Source organism: Cydia pomonella, chromosome 2 (assembly GCF_033807575.1).
Source record: "Cydia pomonella isolate Wapato2018A chromosome 2, ilCydPomo1, whole genome shotgun sequence".
Classification (NCBI taxonomy): Eukaryota; Metazoa; Arthropoda; class Insecta; order Lepidoptera; family Tortricidae; genus Cydia; species Cydia pomonella.
Window position 1 is genome coordinate 29,899,106 of NC_084704.1, and position 27,816 is coordinate 29,926,921.

The 27,816-nt window shown below is 42.6% G+C and overlaps 3 protein-coding genes across 3 annotated transcripts; all 3 read left to right on the top strand.

Moving 5' to 3' along the window:
- The first annotated feature begins 165 nt into the window (after positions 1-165).
- On the top strand, positions 166-27,746 carry LOC133534877 (WD repeat-containing protein 26). The gene is made up of 13 exons (XM_061874176.1): positions 166-850; positions 5,491-5,659; positions 11,889-12,070; positions 12,332-12,458; positions 12,978-13,091; positions 13,337-13,470; positions 15,013-15,130; positions 15,400-15,528; positions 15,992-16,128; positions 18,560-18,660; positions 19,591-19,706; positions 20,646-20,802; positions 23,641-27,746. The coding sequence occupies exons 1-12, from the start codon at positions 699-701 to the stop codon at positions 20,799-20,801; spliced, it is 1,635 nt and encodes a 544-aa protein (XP_061730160.1). The 5' UTR covers positions 166-698; the 3' UTR covers position 20,802; positions 23,641-27,746.
- Positions 9,366-10,632, top strand: LOC133534875 (histidine-rich glycoprotein-like). The gene has a single exon (XM_061874174.1). It carries the CDS (start codon positions 9,790-9,792, stop codon positions 10,522-10,524), a length of 735 nt encoding a protein of 244 aa, XP_061730158.1. The 5' UTR covers positions 9,366-9,789; the 3' UTR covers positions 10,525-10,632.
- On the top strand, positions 21,951-22,677 carry LOC133515517 (uncharacterized). Its single transcript, XM_061848063.1, has 5 exons — positions 21,951-21,993; positions 22,041-22,136; positions 22,309-22,395; positions 22,443-22,529; positions 22,577-22,677. The coding sequence occupies exons 1-5, from the start codon at positions 21,951-21,953 to the stop codon at positions 22,675-22,677; spliced, it is 414 nt and encodes a 137-aa protein (XP_061704047.1).
- Positions 27,747-27,816: the final 70 nt, after the last annotated feature.

The window sequence follows — 27,816 nt, forward strand, 5'->3', positions numbered from 1 at the left end:
GTAAGCTTTAACTTTTTTATCGTTTATTTGGATATTCTTTTTGGATTAAATAAAGGTAAAAATAATGAATTTCCTGTTTGAATTTCAACAAGACTTATTGCATGTGCAACTAGAATAGTTCTAGCTTGCGCCATTTTTCTATGACATGATAATTTTATTTTTGAGGTCATTACATTACGACACGATTGCGCCCGATGCGCGTCCGAACGCCTCGATGAGACACGAACGTCGTTCGAAACGGAGAGAAGGGCGATGTTGTACTCAGCGAAGAAAGACAGCTGTCGCTTCATTTTCAGCTGATTTTTGTGTACGCTTCGAACTGCACTCGCGTTTCAAGAGTTTCGTAACGAGAAAGAGTTTTAAGATCGCTACTCCGATTTCGCTTCGCAGACAAAGGGCATAAAAAGGGAACAATCGAGAAGTACAGCTCACCGTGACGAACAAAGGGAGATGGTCCATTGAGCGCGGGTGGTGCGTAGTGGACTGTCGTGACGTCAGAGCGCGAGCGTCGCCGGGGCGTCGGGCGGTCAGCAGCGCCAGCACGGGCCGATGCGGCGCGCGCGGGACTGAGCTCGGCGCTCGGGGCAGCGCGGCGCTCTCGCTCCGCCAGCCTGGCCTCCACTGACTCGGGCGACGAGGGCGCCGGGCACCGGCCGCCGCGCAAGCGGTCCCGCAGGCTGTCGCCGCCAGCGCCCGCCATGCAGCAGCCCACGGCCAACGGCCAAGCGGCCCACGTCAATGGTGACGCTGACCGCAACGGCGCCCCGCCAGCGCCTGGCACGCGCATGGCCCAGACTGATCAAGAAATTGTTCGCCTCATAGGCCAGCACCTGCTCTCTATTGGCCTTGAGTGAGTACTCATCATCTTATGATAGTTGCCATGTTTACACTGTTCCTCAGACCCCTTATCAATCTTAATGCAATATACAAAGTAGCTATTCATGTTGCTGGGCAAATCTCTGGTTAAACTAGTGGAGGGCTTTATAATTCTAGTCAATTTTACATTACAATTTTACTATTTATCTAGTTTGCTACACCATGAATCCTTTCTAAGCAATAAAACAGTTAAGTCAAGGTGTGTGGGATGCTTAGGTAATGCCAGCTACTTAATACCCTTGAGGCCTTGACCAAAAAACTTGATAATGCATTACATGATCTAAGTCATTGCTACCTAACATTTGAGCAACAAATTTGCCTGACAACAGTAATGATTTCAGCTTCCAAATCCATTACAACAAAATTACTTGCAAGATCAATGTTTGGATGTCATTGTGTTGAAAATTCTTTATTTCTGAAAGTTAAGTTGTTTGAATTTGAATCTAACATGTTGAGACACTAACAACAAGTAAATGTTTAACAATGACTTATTTGTGCAAGTCATGGCTCTGATATCTGATAAGATGTAATAGTGTTTCTATTTTGCATAGCCTTGAGCATAGCATCAAAACAACATGCCTATTTATTATGTTAGATGTTTTTTTGTCTGGTTGTTCACTAATACTATTTATTAGAAGGAAAAGTTTTGCACAAAAAAAATATAGAAATGATGCTTTTAAATAACCTATAATATATATCTTACAAGATATTCACATCTGTTAGACTGGGTGTCATTAACCTAATGGCTGCCAGGTTACTGATCTTTTTGTTTGCTGATCTAAAAGCATATTTGGCTAAGACATTTATTTCACTTTTCTTCATATAATAATTATATTCAATTGTTCTTTGTCATTATGGATGATTCTGATTTTTTTTTCGAATAGGTATTTGAGGTTAAGTTTCCATTTCATGACCCAAGATTGTAAACAACACTGGGCAATCTAATGATAACTCAAGTTATTTGTAAAGACTATGTAATATTTTGCTTTATGGTTTCATCATTTTCTTACAATGATGTTATTGATTGTTGATTTTAATCCAATATGATATTTCAAATATTATTTTAATGTTACTAAGGTAACATTATAAAGGTAGGGAACTACAACAATATTCCAAACGAGTTGGATTTCCGAAATCTAGAGATCTGAGGAACTATAGTAAACACCCCTATAATGGAACAGGCACCAGTTATGGGATGGTATACACAAATTTTTTAAAACAAGTATTTACCATTACTTTTTAATCACTGGCAACATTTTACCAAAAAGCATAGCCAAAGAGCTGCTTAAGTTTAATTTTTCATTGATATTTGTTGGTTTGAAAATTAATGGCGCTATACATCCCATGACTGGAGCAAAAAACCATAGTGTTAAATGGTTTATAAATATTGAAACGAATTGCAGTAGCTTTCATTAATTACATAGAAAACATAAAGGACTAATTGGACATTCAACTTTTAAAGCATAAAGCGGTAGAAATTTAACAGATGTCGGTGGAATATCAAAAATACTCCAAATTTTCTCTTAAATGTCCCATGATTGGTACCGTTAACATAGTTATTATTAAAATTGACTGCATTTTAATGTTTTTCAGTTAATATCTAGTTCATTCTAATATTCAGTTAATATTCTCATTTAATCATATTAGTTGTAATGCAATAATTTACCTAATTGGACCCAGCAACCATTGAAAATGGTTTCTTTTGTCTTATCTATTATTGTATGTTTTATGTAACCAGATGATAAGTCCAGTCATTGTGCCTAGTTTTTATATTAATGAACCACATGTGTCATTCTCAATCAAAAGGTAACTTAATATTGGTATTGAGTTACGGCTACCAGCATATAGTTCAAAACATGCTCTTTTATATGCAAAAAGAATCAAGCCTCTAAGTTTAGTACTTATTTTTCTATGATTAATTGAAAATTTACCGTGTAAATGTATAGTTTTGAGATATTCGATTTTAAAGTTGGAAAGTTTAAAAGACCATGTTTAAGTGTGAAGTTATGGAAGTAGCGGTTTTAAAATGTGCTTTAATCATTATATTCCTAAACAAATGACATTTGACGTCTAATATTTAACATATAATTGAGATATTATAAAATAAAGCATGTAGGGTATTGAAACTTGAAAATAAATAAAATATTTTTTATGACTTTTAATGAACAAGTTCTAGGTCCATTGTCAACAAGCATCATACACATTAGTCTATGCATAAAATTAACCAAAAAGTGTAAAAATAATACAAAATAAAACAACATTATGTATAAAAACCGGGTAAGTGCGAGTCGGACTCGCGCACGTAGGGTTCCGTACCATTATTTATAAAAACGGCAAAAAAATTATGTTTGTTGTATGGGAGCCCCTTAAATATTTATTTTATTCTGTTTTTAGTATTTGTTGTTACAGCGGCTACAGAAATACATCATCTGTGAAAATTTCAACTGTCTAGCTATCACGGTTCATGAGATACAGCCTGGTGACAGACGGACGGACGGACGGACGGACAGCAAAGTCTCAGTAATAGGGTCCCGTTTTGCCCTTTGGGTACGGAACCCTAAAAAAGTGGTTTCGAGGAGTAGTACTTTGAATACAATTTTTTTTTGAAAAGTGATTAAGGGTTCCACATGCATATTTTTCTCAAAATGAAAGCTATAATTGCTTATTTCTGCTGCAAATATTATAAAGAAAGTAACTAAAAAAAAACAAATTGGATAGAAGAAACGATTCTCTCCGTTAATTACTAACTAATAATTTTAGGTTAAAGTTTAACTACCTAGTCTTAGAATACCTCATTGTCGCGTTTTGAGATCAAGACATATTCTAATAAAATCAATTTAAAATTAAACAGCACTTACATACTACTATCACAGAATAACTATGTTATTATACAATTTAAAACTAGCCTACATAGCATCATCGCAGAGGCACGATAGTGTCGACGCCAAGACACATAAAGAGGAAATGAGTCTTATTGATATATCCATTTTTTTTTATAAATATTGGTTCAGTTATGTGTCTTCATTTTTTGTATTACTTTTTTATGTCTGTTTTTTTGTGTGTGTCGCCACTAACTCATTGTAGTTTTAGGTCAATTTAAAGGTATCTTTTTTAATTTTTTGTAAATAACTCTTAAACAGTGGCCCATAGCAAAAAAAAAATAGTAGTAGTTAGCCATTCATAACCCCTTGCTGGATCCTCCTGATGTAAGGACTTAAAAAATATAATGTCCTCAATAACACGTCTACCTAACTTCATACTCACCTACTAAGGTTACTTTACCTTAATAATGTTACTTTGCATAAAATATTCAAACATTACTGCTGCAGTTTTGCAGCGCGACATTACTGCTGACTGCTTTGCTATCGCAAATGTCAAAAACTCGATTTGTCAGTTAAAACTACAATTTTGACAATTGCGGCAGTAATGCAGTCGGCAGTAATGTCACACTGCAATACTACTGCAGTCAATTTGCTTTTATTTTATTTAATTACTGCAGGAAATGCATAAAAAAACACAACTAATCGAGAAATTTATAGTAAATTTGACGTTTCTTGCAGTAATGTCGCGCTGCAATACTGCAGCGATACGTGCAGTCTGAATCCGAACTTCACATGTATTTATATCGTGCCTTCTAAATAAGAAGTTTTACTTCTAGGTTACTTGATTGTCGATCGTAAGCATGAACGACAATGAGGTACCCTAGTCATTAAATTTTAAGCGTGTTTTTTTCCAAGTTATGTACAATACACATAGTTATTTTAAGCGTCTAGAGACTGTTTCTGAACTAAACAAAATTTCATCAATTTCGACTTGATTTACAAAATCATTGATATCTCGGAATCCATAAGCGACAATCTGGTACCCTTTCATTGAGAATGACACATGTTTAATGCTGACAAACAAAACCGATGAAGCATACATTCATTAGTACATAAAATTGTAGAGAAGCATTGATTCAGACTCATCATGATAAAGAGAGACAATAGATGTTTACAATTGTATATACAATCCATGAGGTCATAGAACCCAATTTGACTGCGTTTTGATTGCCACTAGGGCCATGCTGATCCCTTTGGCTATTAGGACTATACATTATTCTGTTTAAATCTATCAGCGGTCTTATGTGGATGGCGATCAGGGCAGTTGCTTATAGCCTCGCTCTTGCGAGCACATTTTATTTTTACTTAACACAAAAGACAAGGCACTTGCACAGATCTGCCGCCTGGAGTTTTGCAGTGGTTAAGCCTGTTGTAGATAACTAAAACTAGTCATTTTCCATCTTGCACAGGTACATACCCTGTTACCTCGTCCAAACCAGGCAATTTATACAAAGACAAGACCATATAACCTTTATGTTAAATTCAAATGTGTCTTTTGTCGTATCGGTTCTTAAATATACTGATCTCCAGCCAGCCGTCAATTAAGTAAATTGAATTTGATGCAGGGGTAATTTAATATTTGAGTAAGTCATGCATAATATGGATTCTAGTAATAAGCAAATTATTTCATTGTTAGTGTTGACTTTCTTCTCCTCTTTACAATAACGTTCGAACTTGCTAAGTAGATTATTTATTAAGTATGTACAACTACTAATAAGCACAAATTATACAGACGCAGCGCCGCCCTGGTGATGGAGGAGTCGGGGCTACACCTGGAGCACCCGGCGGCCGCCACGTTTCGGGCGCACGTGCTGGCCGGCGACTGGGGCAAGGCCGACCACGAGCTGCGCGCGCTGCACGCGCTGCTGCAGGGCGAGCAGCTCGACCCGCACTCACTTGCGGTACGTAATGTGCGAGTTACTGTCTAATTTGTATTGGGACATACAGCCGTGCTCGGGATGGAGGGGCTGCCCCTGGAACTCTCGGCGGCTGCCACGTTCCGGGCGCACGTGCTGGCCGGCGACTGGGGCGAGGCCGACCACGAGCTGCGCGCTCTGCTGCAGGGCGAGCAGCTCCACCCGCACTCACTTGCGGTACGTAACGTGGCCGACTTGTGAGTGGAACGTACAGTTCAGACGCAATCCGCACTGGTGAACGAGTCGGGGCTGCCAGCTAATAATGTTTTAATTACAACCAATTCTAGTTATTTTTTGGTAAATGGGTAAAAATATAATAAAAACACTGAAATGAAATACCTGTTTATAAATAAACAAAATGCCATATGTCGTGTTCGCTCGGCTGGCCGTATTCCCCTGCTGGATAACAATTGATGATCCAGTGAGTGGAGTATAGGCCAGCCCTCTGGTCACGAGAAGGCGCTTTGATACTTTGTATCTAATGAGCTTGATGGAAATTTAATGTCACTCTATACTTGGGTAATGGAAGAAATAAACACCTCCACGAGATAAAAAAAATATACGTGAGGTTTGTATAAAATTATAGTATATAAACAGATGGACTATCTTCTTCGTTATCCACGGCAGTGCACACGGCAGCACATGCACAGCATTATATTTAGTTAGTGATAGGAGTAGATAATCAATAATTTCTCAACATTGTCTGGGAGTTTCTTTCATCACTATAAAGCCATTTATGTATTCCTACTAAATTAACGTTCTACTTCATTCGACGACGTCAAGGAAGCAAATTTATAAAATTCATTGTACTTAATTGTTATGATGCTCAGGTTGATTGATGATTATAAAATTATGTAAATATATCGGCATGTGTTTTTTAAATATAATAATACTCAATATCGATAAAAATGTTTCTAACATTAGATAGATTGCAACAGTCTAGCTTTGTCGCTAAAATTCCGGGCTCTGTCTATCACCAAAAATATTTAAACTCAGTGTGATATTAAAGAAAAATATTCTGCATAACAACAAATAATGAAAAACCGGTCAAGAGCATGTCGGGTTATGCTCAGTGTGGGGTTACGTAGTTACCCTTCTGTCACAATAAGCTAAACTGGAGCTATTAATATAGTAGATTGTTAACCAAGGGATGAAATGGTACCTTTCACCAAAGTTAAACAAATAGGCAAATTTGCATAATCAGTACCTAATTAAAGTAATAGATGTATGGCCATGATTTATTTCTTTAGACTTACTTGCAATCGGAGACTTTGCATGTCTAAAGATAATTGCTGTATAGATGAAAAACACATGTTTTAGCAAACTGCAGAAATTTTAAAATGATTTTGTTCATTCAAGCATGAGAAAGTAAAGTAGAGCAATAAGTCCTAGACATAATGCATTGTGCATGAGTGCAATAAATGGATATGAATATGAATATAAAATTAGCGGAAATGCCTCTTTTTAATTTTTTACTCTTTCGTACTGAAACTGCCAATAGCCAACGGCATTATTTATACAGCCAATGTAACTGCTTTAGAGAAATTAAGTATTAAATGAAAATAGAATGAGTAAAATAACCAATATTCATCTTAACTTTTAGTTTATTTACATGAAAAATGGCAAATAACTTTAACCACCCATTTAATGTTGTAATAACGTTTAACTGTGGATAGCGTGGATGTAAGTTTTTTACTATGTCCGCTATAGTTTTCATTTAATATCTTTCTTAAGCTCTACTTCTAATATTTTTTGGGCACTACAACAAACACTACTACGACATACAAAGTTAGAGCGGGGGCCCTCCCATATTTTTTTTTCTTTCGGAGCTATTATCTCGGAATATATTCCCTTCATCAAAAAATGTTTGTTGAAGACCACTATTAGTTTCGAAAGACCTTTCCAACAATACCCCACACTAGGGTTGAAACAAAAAAAAGTTCACCCCCACTTTACGTGTAGAGGTAGCCTAAAAAAAAATTTTTTTAGATTTTATTGTACGAGTTTGTCGGCTTTATTGATTTATATATCCATGCCAAATTGTCGCTTTCTAGCACTAACGACCATGGAGCAAAGCCTTGGACAGACAGACAGACGGACATGGCGAAACTATAAGGGTTTAGTTGTAAAATATACTGTGACGGTACGGAACACTCAGGTCGTGAGTCCAACTCTTGGCCGGTATTTTATTTTAATTAAGGGCAACATGTTGTTATAGTTATCGGCGCCCACTTATCTAAAATATTTAATTACGCTTTATTTCATTTCGCTTTTTTTAGTCCAAAAAATTTTCCTCCGAGCTTTTTAACATATGATTATACTTGGTATTTACGGTTATTTTGTAATTTCGAATCGAAAAGTAGAAAAAAACACTTTTTTTTACAATATTTCTAGTTCCTCCTATGAAAACTCCAAATAGGAAACCATACATAATTAAGAAATTTAGCCTCTCTAAAATGAAGTATCATATGTTTAAATCGTGAACATAGTTTTCTAGTTATGGCAGAATAACAGTCGCCTTTAACATTGAACTAATAGACACTTTCTATGGCTGTTTTTAATGGTACACTTTTGCACCGAACTATAAGTCACCTAAAAGTAACTTCAAAAATATGCCCCATTAAAACAATTTCATGATGATTTTATAGTGGAAGGATTTCTTCATTATAAATGGTTCCCAATTTGGAGTTTCCATAGGAGGAAATAAAAATATTGGAAAGAATAAAAATGTGTTTTTTTCTACTTTTCGATCCGAAATTACAAAATAAACGTAAATGCCAAGTAGATCACATACTAGGCGGATTTGTAGAAAATTTCAAGGAGTACTGTTATGTATTAATCATGTGCCCCTCCCCTCGATCGACATAAACTTCTCCACATTCTACTAATATGCTTCTATTGGGACAGTTTTGCTCCTAAGTGTATATATATTTTAACTATTATAAATGTTGTAGGAAAGAGATTTTTTTTTTCCTATGAAATGAATATTCTGCGAAAGAAAGCTTAAGGTCACAGCTCATTAGAGCCACCCCGCACCCGACCCTCACCGCCTCGCCTCGAGCGGTTAGTATTCTTCGTATGGATTTCTATGGGCATGCGCTCACTACATCAACTTATCCGGTGGTGGTACGAAGTTGATGTAGTGAGCGCATGCCCATAGAAATCCATACGAAGAATACTAACCGCTCGAGGCGAGGCGGTGAGGGTCGGGTGCGGGGTGGCTCTAATGAGCTGTGACCTTTATAGTGAAATAAAATTTTATAAAATAGTGCTTACCTAAGCATGTTTTGTGTTCACTATTACACACAATAATTATGACATCGAAATTTGCAATTTTATGATAAATTAAAACATTGGGTGGCCTATTTAACTTTCTTAATAATGCAATCTCCGTAAAGTAATAGAAGCAATTCAACTTGTATGAAAATATATACCTATATAATTAATATTTAATTCAAGTAATTGATAGGTACAAAAAAGTACATTTTAGGCAATGTGTATTATTAACTCCATGGAATAGTTGTCGGGATGACCTAACCAGTTAACTTTGACGTCATCATCACTTCACATATCACCTACTTATCTTCTATACCTATTCGTCAGTACTTGCATATAAATATGTCCCCAACTCCATGAAATTGCTATTGTAGGTTTAAATGTAACAATTATTCTGGCAATGATTAATACTCTATCAATATAACAGTCTTTAAGAAATATTTAAACTCAAAAGTATGTTTTCCACTAATAATGTAAATAATATTTCATGTAAAATGTAAAATAATTATGAAACAAAGTAAAATAGAAACATCGTACCAAGACGTATTGCATGACTTTCTCTTTAACATTCAGTCATCAAGTTTTTTTTCTGAACCAGCTATTACCTAAACTGCTTAAAAAATACATATTTTTTATTAGTATTAACTAATATATCTTGGATTCTATACATTTTAAAGTGATGTTCTCTATCGGAAATACTAAATTTAACTAAGAGTTCATTACAGTAACCTTGACTCTACTGAGCGACGCAAACTTTCTTAACCGCTTTGTAATCGGTATAAAAGGGCATTGCAACTGATGCAGCTATCAGTCAACAAGCTCACTTCAGTTGACTAACCATGAGAGTTAGTGTGGTAGTGTTGATCGGTCTCGCGGCCCTCGCCGCCGTCGCCGCCCGGGACATCCGGGAGAAACGCGACGCCGACCTGGAGCCCGCCGCCTCCCACCACGGCGGCCACTGGGACAAGGGCGGCGGCCACGAACACCACGAGCACCACCACCACGAGGGCGGCCACAAGGGACACAAGGGCCATAAGGGCCACCACGAGCACCACCATGGCAAGCACGGCCACCACCACCACGAGGGACACAAGGGCCACCATGGCGAACACGGCGGACACAAGAAGCACCACCACCACGATGACGGCTACCATCACCACCACCATCACGGAGAAAAGGGCGACCATGGCCACGGCCACGAGGAGCACGGCCACTGGCACAAGGGTCACGACACCAAGGGACACCATGGCATCGAGAAACACGACGAGTTCAAAAAGGACAAGCACTTCCACGACCACCACGGTGAAAAGGGCCACCATGAGCACCACGGCGGACACCACCACGAAGGCGGATACAAGAAGGGCGGTCACTTCCACAAGGGACACAAGCACGGCGGACACCACGAGCACCACCACGGCAAGAAGGGACACCATGAGCACGGCGGTCACCACCACCACCACAAGGGCCACCACGGTGAGCACGGCCACCACGAGCTTCATCACGGCCACCATGACCATGGCAAAAAGGGCGGTCACGAGCACCACAAGCACTGGGACTTCAAGAAGGGACACTAAACCGTGGCCCTCGCTAACCCCAAAACTATTGTTATTTGTTAATTTTTTTTTAACGACTGTAAATATTTGTTATGTTTATACAAAGATGAAATATAAAAGTTTTTATTACGTTTACCTATTATTGCTACCTTCCTCAAATATGAATTAAACTGTGTAAAAATTATTTATTTACTTATTTTCTTTATGTAGAACAGTCTCTTTTAGTAATAAATTATTACAATATAGGATAATCAGACTTATAGACTCACAGTTTCCTGTGATGTTCCTGTACTAAACTAGAAATATAATTTCTGAGTTGTCTTATCGTAGTTACAAAAAAAAACCCGTACAAACGAACCAAAAAACAAAAAAAAATATATATACATATATATATATATATAAATTGTAATAACAAACAAAAAGTTCACTTCAAGTTAACCATCTAATTAAAGCCTATTAATACACTTCAAGGTCAGTCGTTTGAAGCTACGAAGCTTTTCGTTGAAATTATTTAAATTTTGAAATTTTTCATATCGCGTATGAAGTTCGACTTCGAGGAATATAAAATTGTTAAAATCCCATAATATAACTATACCTGCACGTAATATTGAAAAACAGGTACCTATTTAATTAATAATAATGAGATTTCTTATAGACCCCGAGTTAGTGTGACATGCCAGACTTGAGATTTGAAAAAAAAATCTTTTACATTTTTTTTACTGTACTTAACTAACAAATATGGATATGGACTGTATTTGGTCTGAAATAAATATATATTGAATTCAATACTACACATAAGTCGGTGGCAAACAAGCATACGGTCGTCTGATGGACAGCAGTCTCCGTAGCCTATGGACGCCTGCAACTCCAGATGAGTTACGTGTGCGTTGCCGACCCTAACACTCCGCACCCTCGTTGAGCTCTTATTTACTTCTGAATCAAATGAAGTTCAGGTTTAAATGAAGTATGTCATGAGATTTGATCTGTCTATACAAATTGCAAACGTATGTACGTAACCAATGAAATGAAAGGCAACCATATCTGTCGAGGTAGTTTAGCTCACTGCGTTTGAGCACCAATATTCCGAGACTGAAATAGTGCCTGCCTTTCACCCCAGTTAAATACTATATTTTATTTCTAATAAGAGGAAAGTAAAAAAATATCGTTATTTATGGCATGGGGAGTTAATTATCAGAATGGAAATTGTACAATAAATCAATTACAAACCAAAATTAATATTGCTTATCGTAAAAAAAGAAAAAGCCTACTTAGAAAATACAGTGCTCTAGAGCAGAAAGTATCATTGTCTGCACACTTTTTAGAACAACAACGACCCACTTTCAAATGAAAATAAAAAATGTGTATTTCAACAATATTGTCTGCAGGAGATGAAGTTCGTGGTCCTCGAGCAGAAGTACCTCGAGCACCTGGAAGCCGGGCGCGCGCTCGACGCGCTGCACGTGCTCCGGAACGAGCTCACGCCGCTCGGGCACGACACGGCGCGCGTGCACCGCCTGTCGGCGCTCATGATGTGCGCCGACCCCGCGGAGCTGCACCAGCGCGCTAGGTGGGTATGCCGCCTCGGCCACGCTCAGCCTCCGTGAACCTGGAACGAGAGTGTAGTACTAAATTGGGAAGATTCGGTTGACCGTTTCTTGTCCTGCGGACTTTCAGGCTTGGTGGCACCATCTCCGATCTCTTCAACTTCAAGCTTATACTAAGCTGAGACCAACAAATGAATTGGAATATTATTATCGCACCAAATCGTACGCGGAATGTATCAAAAGACCCACTAGAAACATTTACTGAGCAGTGTTTCGATTTCTAGATGGCCGGGTGCCGGCGCGGACAGCAGAGCGCGTGTGTTACAACGCGTACAAGCAGTTCTGCCGCCGGCACTCATGATGCCGCCACACCGGCTGCGCGCGCTGCTCGCGCAGGCCGCTCAGGCACAGGTGCGTACATACCAGTGGTGCTATATCCTCTTAAGGCCCAGCCATAGAAATGAAAAATCCAAAATTTGCCACTGGAATTTGAACCTATAGTGCACGGAATACAGTAGATTTTATTTTGTTTGAAAATTGCACGAAACAAAACAAATGCAACTCTGTCCTAATTAAATATGATTTAAATTTCATCGAACTGAATAAGTCCTATAGGTAGGACCTTGGGCCTTACGAGGATAGATCAAATCTAATGATTTTGTCTCACCACCCGCGATTAATTCAATAAATGACTTGGTTCAATCGTTAACCGAGAGTTGGATCATAAACTTAAATATATACCATATACGAAAGATGAAGTGACCAAGGCTTCCAGCTGGGATCGAAATCATGCCAGCGTCTTCTGCGTTCTCGGTTGACGCCATATCCACTAGCCGAGATTTGGATCGTCATCAATTGTGATCAATTACAGTTTATAATTTCATAACAAATTGTTTTTTTAGTTTATTACGATTGTTTATTCCTGTTTAGGTGGCCCGCTGCCGCTTCCACGCAGCACCGCGGCCGCCGCCCGACTGCATCCCCTTCAGTCTGCTGCAGGACCACCAGTGCTCGCCCGACTCCTTCCCCATACATCCCCTGCAGGTACAAAACCTAATGCTTCCTATAATTCATTGCAAAGTTACCACTACTTTGCGGTTATAAATTTTCAATTTCGAAAAAAAAACAGACTGTAGGCCCTGCAAGCTAGGTGGACGCTGTTGATACTGCGCTGTTTACAGATTTATTCCGCCGTCTGTCTATAACTAATCAGATCTCGCGTGTTAACTGATTTGATAACATTTATAAAACCGTTTCAAATGATTAAATTACATTTCTTATTCACGCAGGTTCTAAACGAGCACTGCGACGAAGTGTGGTACTGCAAGTGGTCCCCCGACGGCAGTAAGCTCGCCTCGGGCTCCAAAGACAACACCGTCATGATCTGGGACTACGACCCGCAGGCGCGGCGCCTCGCCTTCAGGTATCAATTATAACTCTTACAAAATTGAAGCGGCTAGTACAAATTGTACAGTCGTTCTCTAGTCGCGCCTCAGCAAGCTATAACTGTACGTGCTAACGAGCTCCCGAAAGAGAGCAATTGTGTAACTACGGAACCCTAAAAAGGAGTGTAACGAATACGGTATGCGAATATTTATCAACAAAAATAGATTAATTCGTAAGTAATGAAATAAATATGAAAGTTTATTATATCATTGTCATGAATAGGAACTGCAATCGAATTCATTGCACAGACCAAAGTTATTGTTTTGGAAGATCGCTGCTCCGAAAAATCACAATGTCGAATACCATTTCTCGCTAAAGAAACAATGCCCTTAGGTGTCTGTTTTTACATCAATCGAACCATTAACTGACAATTAATGGCGGCTACTTTTAATCACACGCTCAACCAGACCTTGGTCACGTCTATTATCTCGACGTCATATCGGATGTCGGACACGACTACAAAGAATCGAAAAGAAAAATTTCCCCTATTTATATTTTTTATGCATGTAATTATTGTTTGTTATTCAAAAGAAAGCGTTAATATACAATTAAAAGGACTTGATGCTATAGGGCATTTTCTGACAGCTCTTTTTCTCAAAAGGTCATCCGACATCTGATGTCGGATCGAACAATGTGAAAGCGCTCTTAGTCTGAACAAATATAACCACCAGTTTATGCCCCTAGTTTAAAAGTGTTTGTAACCGCCGTGCAGGTCAGGATCTCGACGACTCAAATAAAACTTCGATTAATAATAAAGTGAAGTATAATCTTCCAAAAGGTACTGGTTTACAAGGGTTCTTGCCAAAACGGTTAAATGTAGAAAGTGGGTGTTGATAGTATGGAGGATGATGAAAGAGTCAATTTGCAATATTTGATCAGTACAAAAGTGGTTTAAATAATTAATAGAATCAGGCGTTACTTTGCGGAAATCCATGCTAATTAAAGCAAGAAATATTACATTGCAAATAAATATAACAACCCACCACCAGAAGTACAAAACTCCACTGGGTTGTTATATTTATTTGCGTATTTATTTTTGAGGTGGGAGGGTGGGAACATTAATTGCATGTAAAAATACGCAAGTAAGTATAACGGGTTAGCACTGATTGACTAACACGTTATTTTCTCGCGGATTAGCAAAGTAATATTTCTTGCTTTAAAGTGGTTTAAATTTAGATGCTTCTAATTGGCCGCGATACAAAATATGTGGAGCGCTCCTATTAGTGCTTTTGAAAAGCCTCCGAATACTAGCCGAGCCCGCCGGCTGCGTTTAGCTACTGCATTGGGAATATTTTTATATAATAATAAGTTGCATTCGCAACAGTGCTTCACAATATCAAGATAGACTACCTGGCTGTTTGCAATTGCAATTTATTTGAACGAAGTTCCTCCTCCCACGGTGTGGACTTGGCGGATGGAGGCTTGTCTTGGCAACGCTGTCGAATACCGGTGGCGCCGACCTTAGTTCTACACACTGAAGCGACATGATCGGTAACCAGTATACAATGTGTGATTGCAGGAAGTCGTTGGAAGGGCACTCGTACGGCGTGTCGTACCTGGCCTGGAGCCCGGACGGGCGCTGGCTCATCGCGGCCGGCCCCGAGGACTGCCCGGACCTGTGGATATGGAACATGGAGGTGACCATTATATCGCTCACAAATTTCTATAAATATTTTACCTGCTTTTCTAACGTAGGTCGTACTTGAGAATTTCGAGAACCTAGAATCTGTTAAAAATGCTGTTCTATAAATTTCCTCTAATCAGATGCTGACGTTTTCTGTGCTTATTATTCTTCGGGATTTCATGGTTGCTCAAATGGTCACATATCAAATGTTGTACCATAGTCATGTTGGCCCTCCTCCTCCAGATTCGCAAATAGCGTGATGCGACACAAATACAATTTCAGACGGAGACCCTGGCGACGAAAATGTCGCACTCACAAGAGGACTCGCTGACCGCCGTGGCGTGGCACGCGGGCTCCGACAAGTTCGTGTGCGGCGGCGCGCGCGGCCAGTTCTACCACTGCAGCAAGGAGGTGGGCCGTTACTTCACTCTCTATTTCAATTGAAATTTCTCAAATTCACAAGAGGACTTCCGCTTTGGAGGAGTGACCCAGAAAATAACAGTCCAAGAACTGTCAAGTTGTATAAGTCACCATGGCAACACACTAATAATATTAAACTAATACCGTTCGAGAAATGGGCCCAAGGACACTTGGATGGATGAAAATTAAAATTTCTTTTCATTAATATTTGTTTGATTTTTTTTTTTCAAATAGTTTCCTCGTACGTGGATCCGCGTTCGCCATAACTGCGGTTAACTCATACACAGTAGAACAATATATCTTTCTTGTTTGCTTCTTGCTTAACACATTAAGAATAAGGAAAACTGCATCCTATTAACAAAAGATCATAAAAATCACCAGTTATTTGTAATTTCTGACCTCAAAAACATAGAAAACGACTCCTAAAAGGTAAGAATGTGTGTAATGTTTGCAGGGCCAGCTGCTGAACAGCTGGGATGGCGTGCGCGTGAACGCGCTGGCCACGCGCAGCGACGGGCGCGGCGTGCTGGCCGCCGACACGCACCACCGCGTGCGCCACTACGACTTCACCGACCTCACCGACTGCAACCTGTGAGTACAGGTGTATACATGTAGTGACCACGCGCGGCGACGGGCGCGGCGTGCTGGCCGCCGACACGCACCACCGCGTGCGCCACTACGACTTCACCGACCTCACCGACTGCAACCTGTGAGTACAGGTGTATACATGTAGTGACCACGCGCGGCGACGGGCGCGGCGTGCTGGCCGCCGACACGCACCACCGCGTGCGCCACTACGACTTCACCGACCTCACCGACTGCAACCTGTGAGTACAGGTGTATACATGTAGTGACCACGCGCGGCGACGGGCGCGGCGTGCTCGCCGCCGACACGCACCATCGCGTGCGCCACTACGACTTCACCGACCTCACCGACTGCAACCTGTGAGTACAGGTGTATACATGTAGTGACCACGCGCGGCGACGGGCGCGGCGTGCTCGCCGCCGACACGCACCATCGCGTGCGCCACTACGACTTCACCGACCTCACCGACTGCAACCTGTGAGTACAGGTGTATACATGTAGTGACCACGCGCGGCGACGGGCGCGGCGTGCTCGCCGCCGACACGCACCATCGCGTGCGCCACTACGACTTCACCGACCTCACCGACTGCAACCTGTGAGTACAGGTGTATACATGTAGTGACCACGCGCGGCGACGGGCGCGGCGTGCTGGCCGCCGACACGCACCACCGCGTGCGCCACTACGACTTCACCGACCTCACCGACTGCAACCTGTGAGTACAGGTGTATACATGTAGTGACCACGCGCGGCGACGGGCGCGGCGTGCTGGCCGCCGACACGCACCACCGCGTGCGCCACTACGACTTCACCGACCTCACCGACTGCAACCTGTGAGTACAGGTGTATACATGTAGTGACCACGCGCGGCGACGGGCGCGGCGTGCTCGCCGCCGACACGCACCATCGCGTGCGCCACTACGACTTCACCGACCTCACCGACTGCAACCTGTGAGTACAGGTGTATACATGTAGTGACCACGCGCGGCGACGGGCGCGGCGTGCTCGCCGCCGACACGCACCATCGCGTGCGCCACTACGACTTCACCGACCTCACCGACTGCAACCTGTGAGTACAGGTGTATACATGTAGTGACCACGCGCGGCGACGGGCGCGGCGTGCTGGCCGCCGACACGCACCACCGCGTGCGCCACTACGACTTCACCGACCTCACCGACTGCAACCTGTGAGTACAGGTGTATACATGTAGTGACCACGCGCGGCGACGGGCGCGGCGTGCTCGCCGCCGACACGCATCATCGCGTGCGCCACTACGACTTCACCGACCTCACCGACTGCAACCTGTGAGTACAGGTGTATACATGTAGTGACCACGCGCGGCGACGGGCGCGGCGTGCTCGCCGCCGACACGCACCATCGCGTGCGCCACTACGACTTCACCGACCTCACCGACTGCAACCTGTGAGTACAGGTGTATTGTATACATGTAGTGACCACGCGCGGCGACGGGCGCGGCGTGCTCGCCGCCGACACGCACCACCGCGTGCGCTACTACGACTTCACCGACCTCACCGACTGCAACCTGTGAGTACAGGTGTATTGTATACATGTAGTGACCACGCGCGGCGACGGGCGCGGCGTGCTGGCCGCCGACACGCACCACCGCGTGCGCCACTACGACTTCACCGACCTCACCGACTGCAACCTGTGAGTACAGGTGTATTGTATACATGTAGTGACCACGCGCGGCGACGGGCGCGGCGTGCTGGCCGCCGACACGCACCACCGCGTGCGCCACTACGACTTCACCGACCTCACCGACTGCAACCTGTGAGTACAGGTGTATTGTATACATGTAGTGACCACGCGCGGCGACGGGCGCGGCGTGCTGGCCGCCGACACGCACCACCGCGTGCGCCACTACGACTTCACCGACCTCACCGACTGCAACCTGTGAGTACAGGTGTATACATGTAGTGACCACGCGCGGCGACGGGCGCGGCGTGCGCCACTACGACTTCACCGACCTCACCGACTGCAACCCAGGGGTCACCAAACTTTCTGACCCAAGAGCCAAGGTCTCGCAGGCTGGAATGTATAAACTTTGGTATACTGCGAGTCGGATTGGCAGGCTCGCAGGCATCTACACACTCCTCTGCGACTGAATGGCGATCCTAGGTAAAATAAAGTCGATCAGAGAAAGTATTAGAATTTCTTCCATTTTATCTATTTCTAATATTCGATGTCAACACTAAATATGTATTGCGAATAATATTGTCCTCAATTTTTGCACTGATGATGGTCACCTGATGAATGCCAATTCTTCTAAGAGAGAATCGTCGATCGTTACGAAGAGTAACGTAGCGAACGTTTAATTTATACTACTCGTAGTTTTCCACACCGTATAAAAAATCAGATGATAATAAATAACGAAATAGAATAGAGGTACAATCCATTTTTGTGTGTATTTGTACAGAATCCAAGAAGAGCACGCGGTGATGGCGCTGTGTGTGGACGCGGCCGACTCGCTGCTGCTGCTCAACGTGGCCAACCAGGGGGTGCATCTCTGGGACATTCGTGAGTATTTGCTGTCCTGGTTGTCTTCCTATCTGTAGTATCTTTTCGTGTTCTACTTGTGGATGACTTCAAGTGGATGGCGGCGCTATTTAAACATAAACTAATAACCGTTGCTTTTAGTTCCTTTTTAATAGCGCCGCTATGCATGTACCAGTACATGACTCACGAGATTCTTCTTCGTTGACTACCTTGTTGGCGGTTGTTAATGGAGAATACTGTTCGGGGCATGCGATTTTAAGAGGAAAGGGGACGACGGGAAACGCTCGACTTGTTTCACTCCGTACCGAGGAGAGTCGTCAGGGGCTTGCAAGATTAGTCATCCGAATTTTAACCGTGATTGTGGTTGGTCAGTGCCTCCGAGTGGGAAAATTGTGTTGGGTCGTCGGTGGATAGTGTGGAGGAACCATTTGCGAATGACGTAGTGAGTGTTGTGTGCAACCCATTATTTGACAATAATGCCGTGCGCTCGGGTAGTCCCTAGAAAAAAATAATTAATCTAAAAATTTGACTGTATGTGTTTTTGTATTAAATGAATTCTGTACAATTTATTTATTATCGCTAAACATAATACAAACTGCTGATTTGATAATACTATTCAAGTTCAGGGGAAAAGTCATAACCGTAGCTGTAATACTGTACCTATGTCGCCAATATTTATTTTAACCCGCGGAGCGCCTTAGTATCACACGTGTGATACTAACACAAATTAAGTCACAGCGACTGAGTATTCGACTTGTGCTTCCACAGATCAATATGGCTCAAATTGCTTTGCATCAATTTGTTTTATGGTGAGCGTTCGACGGTCAAGATTTGTTCACACGTCGTTTATTGTACGTTTGCAAGTGCCATTACGTAAAGACATCTCTTGACTCGTACATAATGCCCCACTTTCCACACGTACAGTAAATTGTAGTATGTATCGTATTGCAGGTGCCCGCGCGCTAGTGCGCCGGTTCCGCGGACTCTCGCAGGGCCACTTCACCATCCACGCGTGCTTCGGCGGCGCGCGCCAGGACTTCGTGGCCAGCGGCAGCGAGGACAACAAGGTCACTTACACACACGCTCCACATGCCTTTTATCCTAATGGTTAACGTTTGACAAAGTTTTAGCGGAATAAAATAAATAAAAATATATCGATGGACCATGAGCTGATTAAAATTCTAACGCAATAGACTGTATTTTGTATGTAGCGCTGGGAATGAATGAAATGAAATGAAATGACAATGGCCGAACGACGCCGGCCTAGAGTGCGTCCTACGAAGGGGTAAAGGAAATATAATATTTAGGTTTTACGTTTAATATACTCGTAGCGTTGTATTCCTGCCGGTGAGTAAGGTTGCCAAAACTCAACGAGGGTGTGGAGTGTTAGGTTCGGCAATGCGCATGTAACATATCTGGAGTTGCAGGCGTCCATAGGCTACGGAGACTACTTACCATCAGGCGGGCTATATGCTTATTTGCCAGAGACATTGTATATATTTAAAAAAAAACGATGGTGTCATCAAACTGAAGGTAGGTTGTTGGAATGATGCACTCTTATATTGTTATATCTTTTGTGTACTTTTCCTACAACTGCTTTTTTATAGTACATTATGATACAAATGTGCTACGTTGGTCACCACACTCGAGGCGATAATTGGCGCGCGAGCTGAAAGCCAGCACGCATTAAGAAAGCCGATATGTGTAATGACTAATGCACACGTGTTTCGTACGTTTTTAACGCTAGTGCGATAATTAGCACGTTACGTGTATGTCGAAAATTTTAAGGGCCATACGTACTGTAAAACTTTGTATGACACACGTGCGAATAGGTAATTCGCAACTCGTGTTGATAGACAGTTTATAGTATGTGTGTAGATAAAATAAATAATATTTAAACACTCGTGTGGTCCTTTTAAAAAACTCACTTCGTATGTTTCTTAAACCCACACCCAAAATGCCTTTCATAATGTAGCAGTAAAAAAAAATACTATTATAATTTGTAGGTATACATCTGGCACATTTCCGGCGAGGAGCCCGTGGCGGTGGTGGCGGGGCACTCACGCTGCGTCAACGCCGTGGCGTGGAACCCCGTGCACCACGACGTGCTCGCCTCCGCCTCCGACGACTACTCGCTGCGGCTGTGGGGCCCGCGCTGCTAGTGTGAGTCGAGACCCTTCCTCCCTGACCCACAGACTACACAGACAACGCCGTGGCGTGGAACCCCGTGCACCACGACGTGCTCGCCTCCGCCTCCGACGACTACTCGCAGCGGCTGTGGGGCCCGCGCTGCTAGTGTGAGTCGAGACCCTTCCTCCCTGACCCACAGACTACACAGACAACGCCGTGGCGTGGAACCCCGTGCACCACGACGTGCTCGCCTCCGCCTCCGACGACTACTCGCTGCGGCTGTGGGGCCCGCGCTGCTAGTGTGAGTCGAGACCCTTCCTCCCTGACCCACAGACTACACAGACAACGCCGTGGCGTGGAACCCCGTGCACCACGACGTGCTCGCCTCCGCCTCCGACGACTACTCGCTGCGGCTGTGGGGCCCGCGCTGCTAGTGTGAGTCGAGACCCTTCCTCCCTGACCCACAGACTACACAGACAACGCCGTGGCGTGGAACCCCGTGCACCACGACGTGCTCGCCTCCGCCTCCGACGACTACTCGCAGCGGCTGTGGGGCCCGCGCTGCTAGTGTGAGTCGAGACCCTTCCTCCCTGACCCACAGACTACACAGACAACGCCGTGGCGTGGAACCCCGTGCACCACGACGTGCTCGCCTCCGCCTCCGACGACTACTCGCTGCGGCTGTGGGGCCCGCGCTGCTAGTGTGAGTCGAGACCCTTCCTCCCTGACCCACAGACTACACAGACAACGCCGTGGCGTGGAACCCCGTGCACCACGACGTGCTCGCCTCCGCCTCCGACGACTACTCGCTGCGGCTGTGGGGCCCGCGCTGCTAGTGTGAGTCGAGACCCTTCCTCCGTGACCCACAGACTACACAGCCAACGCCGTGGCGTGGAACCCCGTGCACCACGACGTGCTCGCCTCCGCCTCCGACGACTACTCGCTGCGGCTGTGGGGCCCGCGCTGCTAGTGTGAGTCGAGACCCTTCCTCCCTGACCCACAGACTACACAGACAACGCCGTGGCGTGGAACCCCGTGCACCACGACGTGCTCGCCTCCGCCTCCGACGACTACTCGCTGCGGCTGTGGGGCCCGCGCTGCTAGTGTGAGTCGAGACCCTTCCTCCGTGACCCACAGACTACACAGCCAACGCCGTGGCGTGGAACCCCGTGCACCACGACATGCTCGCCTCCGCCTTCGACGACTACTCGCTGCGGCTGTGGGGCCCGCGCTGCTAGTGTGAGTCGAGACCCTTCCTCCGTGACCCACAGACTACACAGACAACGCCGTGGCGTGGAACCCCGTGCACCACGACGTGCTCGCCTCCACCTCCGACGACTACTCGCTGCGGCTGTGGGGCCCGCGCTGCTAGTGTGAGTCGAGACCCTTCCTCCGTGACCCACAGACTACACAGCCAACGCCGTGGCGTGGAACCCCGTGCACCACGACGTGCTCGCCTCCGCCTCCGACGACTACTCGTTGCGGCTGTGGGGCCCGCGCTGCTAGTGTGAGTCGAGACCCTTCCTCCGTGACCCACAGACTACACGGACAACGCCGTGGCGTGGAACCCCGTGCACCACGACGTGCTCGCCTCCGCCTCCGACGACTACTCGCTGCGGCTGTGGGGCCCGCGCTGCTAGTGTGAGTCGAGACCCTTCCTCCGTGACCCACAGACTACACAGACAACGCCGTGGCGTGGAACCCCGTGCACCACGACGTGCTCGCCTCCGCCTCCGACGACTACTCGCTGCGGCTGTGGGGCCCGCGCTGCTAGTGTGAGTCGAGACCCTTCCTCCCTGACCCACAGACTACACAGCCAACGCCGTGGCGTGGAACCCCGTGCACCACGACGTGCTCGCCTCCGCCTCCGACGACTACTCGCAGCGGCTGTGGGGCCCGCGCTGCTAGTGTGAGTCGAGACCCTTCCTCCGTGACCCATAGTTTACAAACAGGATGAGTTCACCACACAGGTCCAATTTTTCTTGTAAAATACTACGATTTGAGCGGCACGAGTAAGTTGTATTCTCCACCATTTTATACTATAACAGTCCAGGTACACCCCTAATGCTTATTTTTTATATTGCGGTTTCGCTTCCATACTAAATTTGTACGGGAGCGATGTATGGTGAACTCGATTGCCTTATGTCTTTGGAGTCTATTTAGTACTTGGAGGTGGTCTGTACCATGAAGACCACATCATTATGTGCTGACAGGGGAATAGTGTGGGAATGTCCCCGAGACAGTAACCTCCAGCTCTAACCCCAGGGTATGTGAAAGGCGAAGGGAACGTTGACTCCAACAAGAAGGCATACGGTGTATATCGAGTCAAATCTCCTTGTGAAATGTCTAAAGAATGTTACCAAGGAGAAAGGAAAAGGAAATTGTCATTTGAAGTCCCTATGTATTGTGATGAAAACTGCCACAATTAAGTGTTTTCTGATTTAAATGATTGAAATTTAAAAAGTATTTAACCTCGTTTTTCCGAGTCAATTCTACTATAGTAATACATATCATACTTTTTAACAAGGCTGGGGTTTTCCTCCGAACTTTTATAACGTTTTAAGAATTTTATGTCGACATAAAAAACCGGTTTATTCGACGAGCGACGAAACGGCCGCTGCTGGTTGGTGTGCCACGTAAACATAGACACCGACGTAGGAAGAAACCGGTTTTTATTGCTCTAATCCGGTAAATTTGACAAGAACTCTTCTCATAAAAACTGGTTTAAAAATAACAGTTTTTCGAGCGAAACCGAAATTAAAAGGTTTTACGCCAAGTACCTGATAACGGTTTAGAAATGTAACCGGTATCCGAGCCTCTCTTTTTAAAGTCGACGAAACACCGTCATGCTAATGTCGTGTTTGTTCACAGAAAGCGCGCCCGCCGGGAGCGCCTCGCACGACAACCGACCTCCACCACAACCAAGCATCGACATCCTCAAGCAAAGCAAGACTGATACCAACTAAAGATAAGTCTATCGACTTTTCTCTTACTCGTTCATCGTGTTGCCTCAATAAAAAACTATGATTTGAGTACCTCAAAAATAAGATTGTAACAAGAGACATAGTTGTTAATCGCCAATAATATAATACTATGATTTTGGACGCCATTATAGTATATAATCGATACGAAACGATAGACGCTGTCCCCTAACTAGATCTAATCCTAGAACTAGGGACAAAAAACAAATATCTAACATCGTAATAAATAGTGGAGGTAAGAAAATGCGGTGAAACGTGATTCTAAACTCTGTTAAATTTTTGTACATAATACCGAAACGCAAACAACAAATTCTATACTACACTGTAAAGTAAATGAGTCGTTACTGTATCAATATGTATTTTGTTTTCACATATTTATATTCGAAACTAACTTTTTGACCTTTGGTGTAACAGATCTTCCGTCCAATAAGACAAGAGTTTTGACTCCTATTGTGTTTGTTATTTATAATTTCATAAACGATTATAAATAACGAGGTAGGAGCTTTTATATTTTGTTCCTAATTGCGTATTTTCAATCACAATCACCCAACAGTTGTCAACGCATTTCAATGTATTGCTTGTAATTAACTTACTTGTAATTATGGATGATCCCATGGCGGGTGTTAAAGGTACCAATTATGTCATTCAAAATGTTCACTAACAACACTGGCCCAAACAAAAAACTACAGCAAAATGTGATACCACATTCAACATGATGTTTATTGAAGACTCGCATAGTACTTTATTACTGCATTAAAGCCCCATTTAGACGAATCAAGAACTTGCATTCTCATTTCGCTACTTTACGGTATTTGGTCGATCGACTGAATTCATCTCTGTAGTTATATTATAACAGATTAGGTCCCGAACCGAAAAAATCATCTCATAAAATGCATACTATAGCAATGTCATCTGTCAAAATGGGGAGTAAAACTTGTGTAAACTCATCGTTCAAGTCGGCGGGCGAAGCGCTCGATTTATTATGACGTATTACGCGGCTGCCAAATATTTAGTATCAATTTAATTGTCGATCGTATAATTTAAACCAAGTTAATATGGCTTGTGAGGAGTCCCGTCGGATTCATTTTAAATACCAAATTCGAGACAATTTCTCGGCTTTTGTAACAATTTGCTTGGAAATTTAATAACTAAGAAGGGCGTTTACAGGCTCGCCTGTCACTACAACCTTATCGCGCAGAAAAAATGTCGCAATTTGAAATAATGCTTAGTACTTGGCAACACAATATGAATTTCCTTCGTAACTAAACATTAACTTTTTAAAGAATCATGTGCAATACGCGTGCCATTCCTAGTGCAATATTTCAATTTATATATAAAAATGTTTTCGGCGGGAAACACAATTGCTGACTTGTCAAAGAGTGTTCGGATCTATAATAAATTGTATTTTGTACTTACGATACTAATGACATGTTATCTTCACTGTAACTTAGCTTTCGCTACGTATAACTGATATCCGAACGCTCTTCTAATTAAATTTAAAACATGTTATGAAACATAACTATGTATAACTTATTTCTTTGGACTTGTATCGTACAATAATTGTGAATTGAAGCTCCGACATTCCTAGTTGCAGGAGCATTCATAAAAACTAAATTGTGCAGTCTTATTTTCTATAAAAGCCATAGTTTCATACTGCTAAGGATTTTCTGCAACTGGATGCTAGGTAACCGGAGTGTGGGGTTGAGATTATGAGTGATCAGATACGTAGGTTAACTAGGGTTAGACGAGGACCGTGTACCATAAACCATAAGGCAATACACATGTCTAATATTCTATACAAATATCTAAATAAACTACAACAACAGATCAAGTAGTAGTTTCAAATAGGTATTATCGCTGAAGTATCTACGATTTCTGTGAGATCTTTTCCATACAACCCTTCTGTAACGTCGATATTGAATCACATTACAAGTCGATTGAAATCTTACGGCGAATAATTACAGTTATAACAGCTGTGCGCTTTACAGGGACAGATAAATAACTTATACCTGTCCTTCTCAGTAGAAAGTGTACCAAAAAAAGAAAGATGTAGTTAGCTTTAGGTCTCAAGAGGAAAGGGAACGAAGTCACGTGACGGTTTCTCCATACAAACGTCCTTATTTTCCTCTCTGAATATTAACATTATATAAAATATTATTACGCAATTTGATGTATAATTAACCATTGCTATACACCTTCGTTTTTTTTACTATTACGAGAGGCTTTTAAAAAATTGTTTTACTCTTTATAATAATCATAAAATCCAAAAAAGTGAAACGAATCTTAGCTAAAAAAAAATTTGTAAACATATTTTCCATAATATCAATATCCAGCGAAGAAAATGGGGACTACGTTTGTATGGAGAAGCGGTGACTATCGTCTTGAATATGCTCAATTCAATCTGATGTAGATGTTGTTGGTGTATGATGGTCGCGGTCCTCATTCGCATAGGGTCTCCGGGCGTGTTTGTGACGTAGGCGTAGGAACCAAACGACTGATAGTTTATCGATTAGATTCGATGGCGGCGAGTTGGTTTCTTTATAATTAGTTTTAACTAAATCGAAAGTAATTAGCTATCTTACTTGTAAGACGTGTACTAACGTACATTTACTTTAAACGGGCGACTTATATATTTTCACGATATTCATGCATTATTTCAACAAAAACAGACGGTATATTCTTTATTTATTGACCTTTATGTATGAAATATGAATATACGCGTTCAAGTTCTGAGTTTTGTTAAAATAATGAATTATGAACGAAAATCATGAACTAACCGAAGACTTGGTTTCATAAGAAGTCTCATACTTACATAACTGGTTGAGAGAGATGCAGCTATTTCGTAAAATGAGTGGTTATATTCCCACGGTGTGTTTTCCACGTATATTAACATTGAACTGTGTCATTTAAGGCGAGATATGTAATGCTTGAGACCTACCTTATATTTATTTTAGTGAGTATTTCAATTGAAAGTGAACTTAAAATATCAGTAAAATTAAGGATGGTTTAACGTAGGACCCGCGGGCTTTACTAAAAGCGACCTTATCGTGCGGTTGTTATGGTTTTAAATGAAATGGCGGGCAAGCCAAGACATTAAGTATGATAGTCAGCTAAGGTATTTGTAGCGATCTATCCACTCTATTTTTGTACCGACCACAACCTCCAAGCTTAAGCCTAGGAGTTTCGTTTTTCTAATACATGTCGGCCTATCATGCGATGTATTTAACTGCTATATAGTCTGTTTATTACGTTATATTACTATAATAAAAACGAATGAACTAATTGATAGTGTTACTCAAAAATACTGACAGTATCAAATTTGTTGCTTTTATTATTAACAGCGCGCAGGGCCCGGTTTTTAAGGATGCGCTATGGAAATTACAATATTTGTCTATGTTACTTAAAAAGTATCCAGTAGATTGCAGTGATAGCACGCATGTTAGGCCGGGAGCCTGTTTCATCAAGCTGCTCTCGAAATATTGCATTGTTAGTTTTCAACATTCGCTACAATTTTTATTGGCATTCATGTACCAATCTATATTTTTGCGGCACTTCAGATTTTAACGCCATCTTTAACGGACTCATTTCTGTTCTTTGATTGGCATACTGCTCAATTATTCTCCTTAATACTCACTAATTGTATATGTAACATATGTGAAGAATTCAGAGTAGCTTAATAAAGCAGGGCATTCTTAGCTTTGTAAATATATCTAATGTGAGGATATTCTACATTCTAAATTGTATCGGTAATGATAATAGGATCGTCCCGGCGGCCTCCGCTTTCAAAATTATGTGTGAACATTTTTAAGTGCTTTTATTTCGAATAATTTATATTTATACAGCTTACTTTAAAGTTAGGGCTCCGGGACTGGCAATAATGTGTGTCGTAGGAAGTACAAAGGAGTAAGGTCACGGTAGAATAGCTGAGGGCCCGCGCCCCTTTCGATTGTTATAAATAAATAATTATTATATCAATAAATTTTTTATTGTAAAGTATTTTGCGTTTTATTACACTCCTCCTTGCACATCTGATATTACTTCATACATATGATATTCTATTTGGTCA

Excerpts from the sequence above, each read along its gene's own strand:
- LOC133534877 (XM_061874176.1), top strand. The coding sequence starts at position 699 with ATGCAGCAGCCCACGGCCAACGGCCAAGCGGCCCACGTCAATGGTGAC. Across the intron at positions 5,660-11,888 it reads TCGACCCGCACTCACTTGCG|GAGATGAAGTTCGTGGTCCT; the intron begins GTACGTAATGTG and ends TATTGTCTGCAG. Across the intron at positions 13,471-15,012 it reads GCGCGGCGCCTCGCCTTCAG|GAAGTCGTTGGAAGGGCACT; the intron begins GTATCAATTATA and ends GTGTGATTGCAG.
- LOC133534875 (XM_061874174.1), top strand. The coding sequence starts at position 9,790 with ATGAGAGTTAGTGTGGTAGTGTTGATCGGTCTCGCGGCCCTCGCCGCC.
- LOC133515517 (XM_061848063.1), top strand. The coding sequence starts at position 21,951 with ATGCTCGCCTCCGCCTTCGACGACTACTCGCTGCGGCTGTGGG. Across the intron at positions 22,137-22,308 it reads GCGGCTGTGGGGCCCGCGCT|ACTACACGGACAACGCCGTG; the intron begins GCTAGTGTGAGT and ends CGTGACCCACAG. Across the intron at positions 22,396-22,442 it reads CTACTCGCTGCGGCTGTGGG|ACTACACAGACAACGCCGTG; the intron begins GCCCGCGCTGCT and ends CGTGACCCACAG.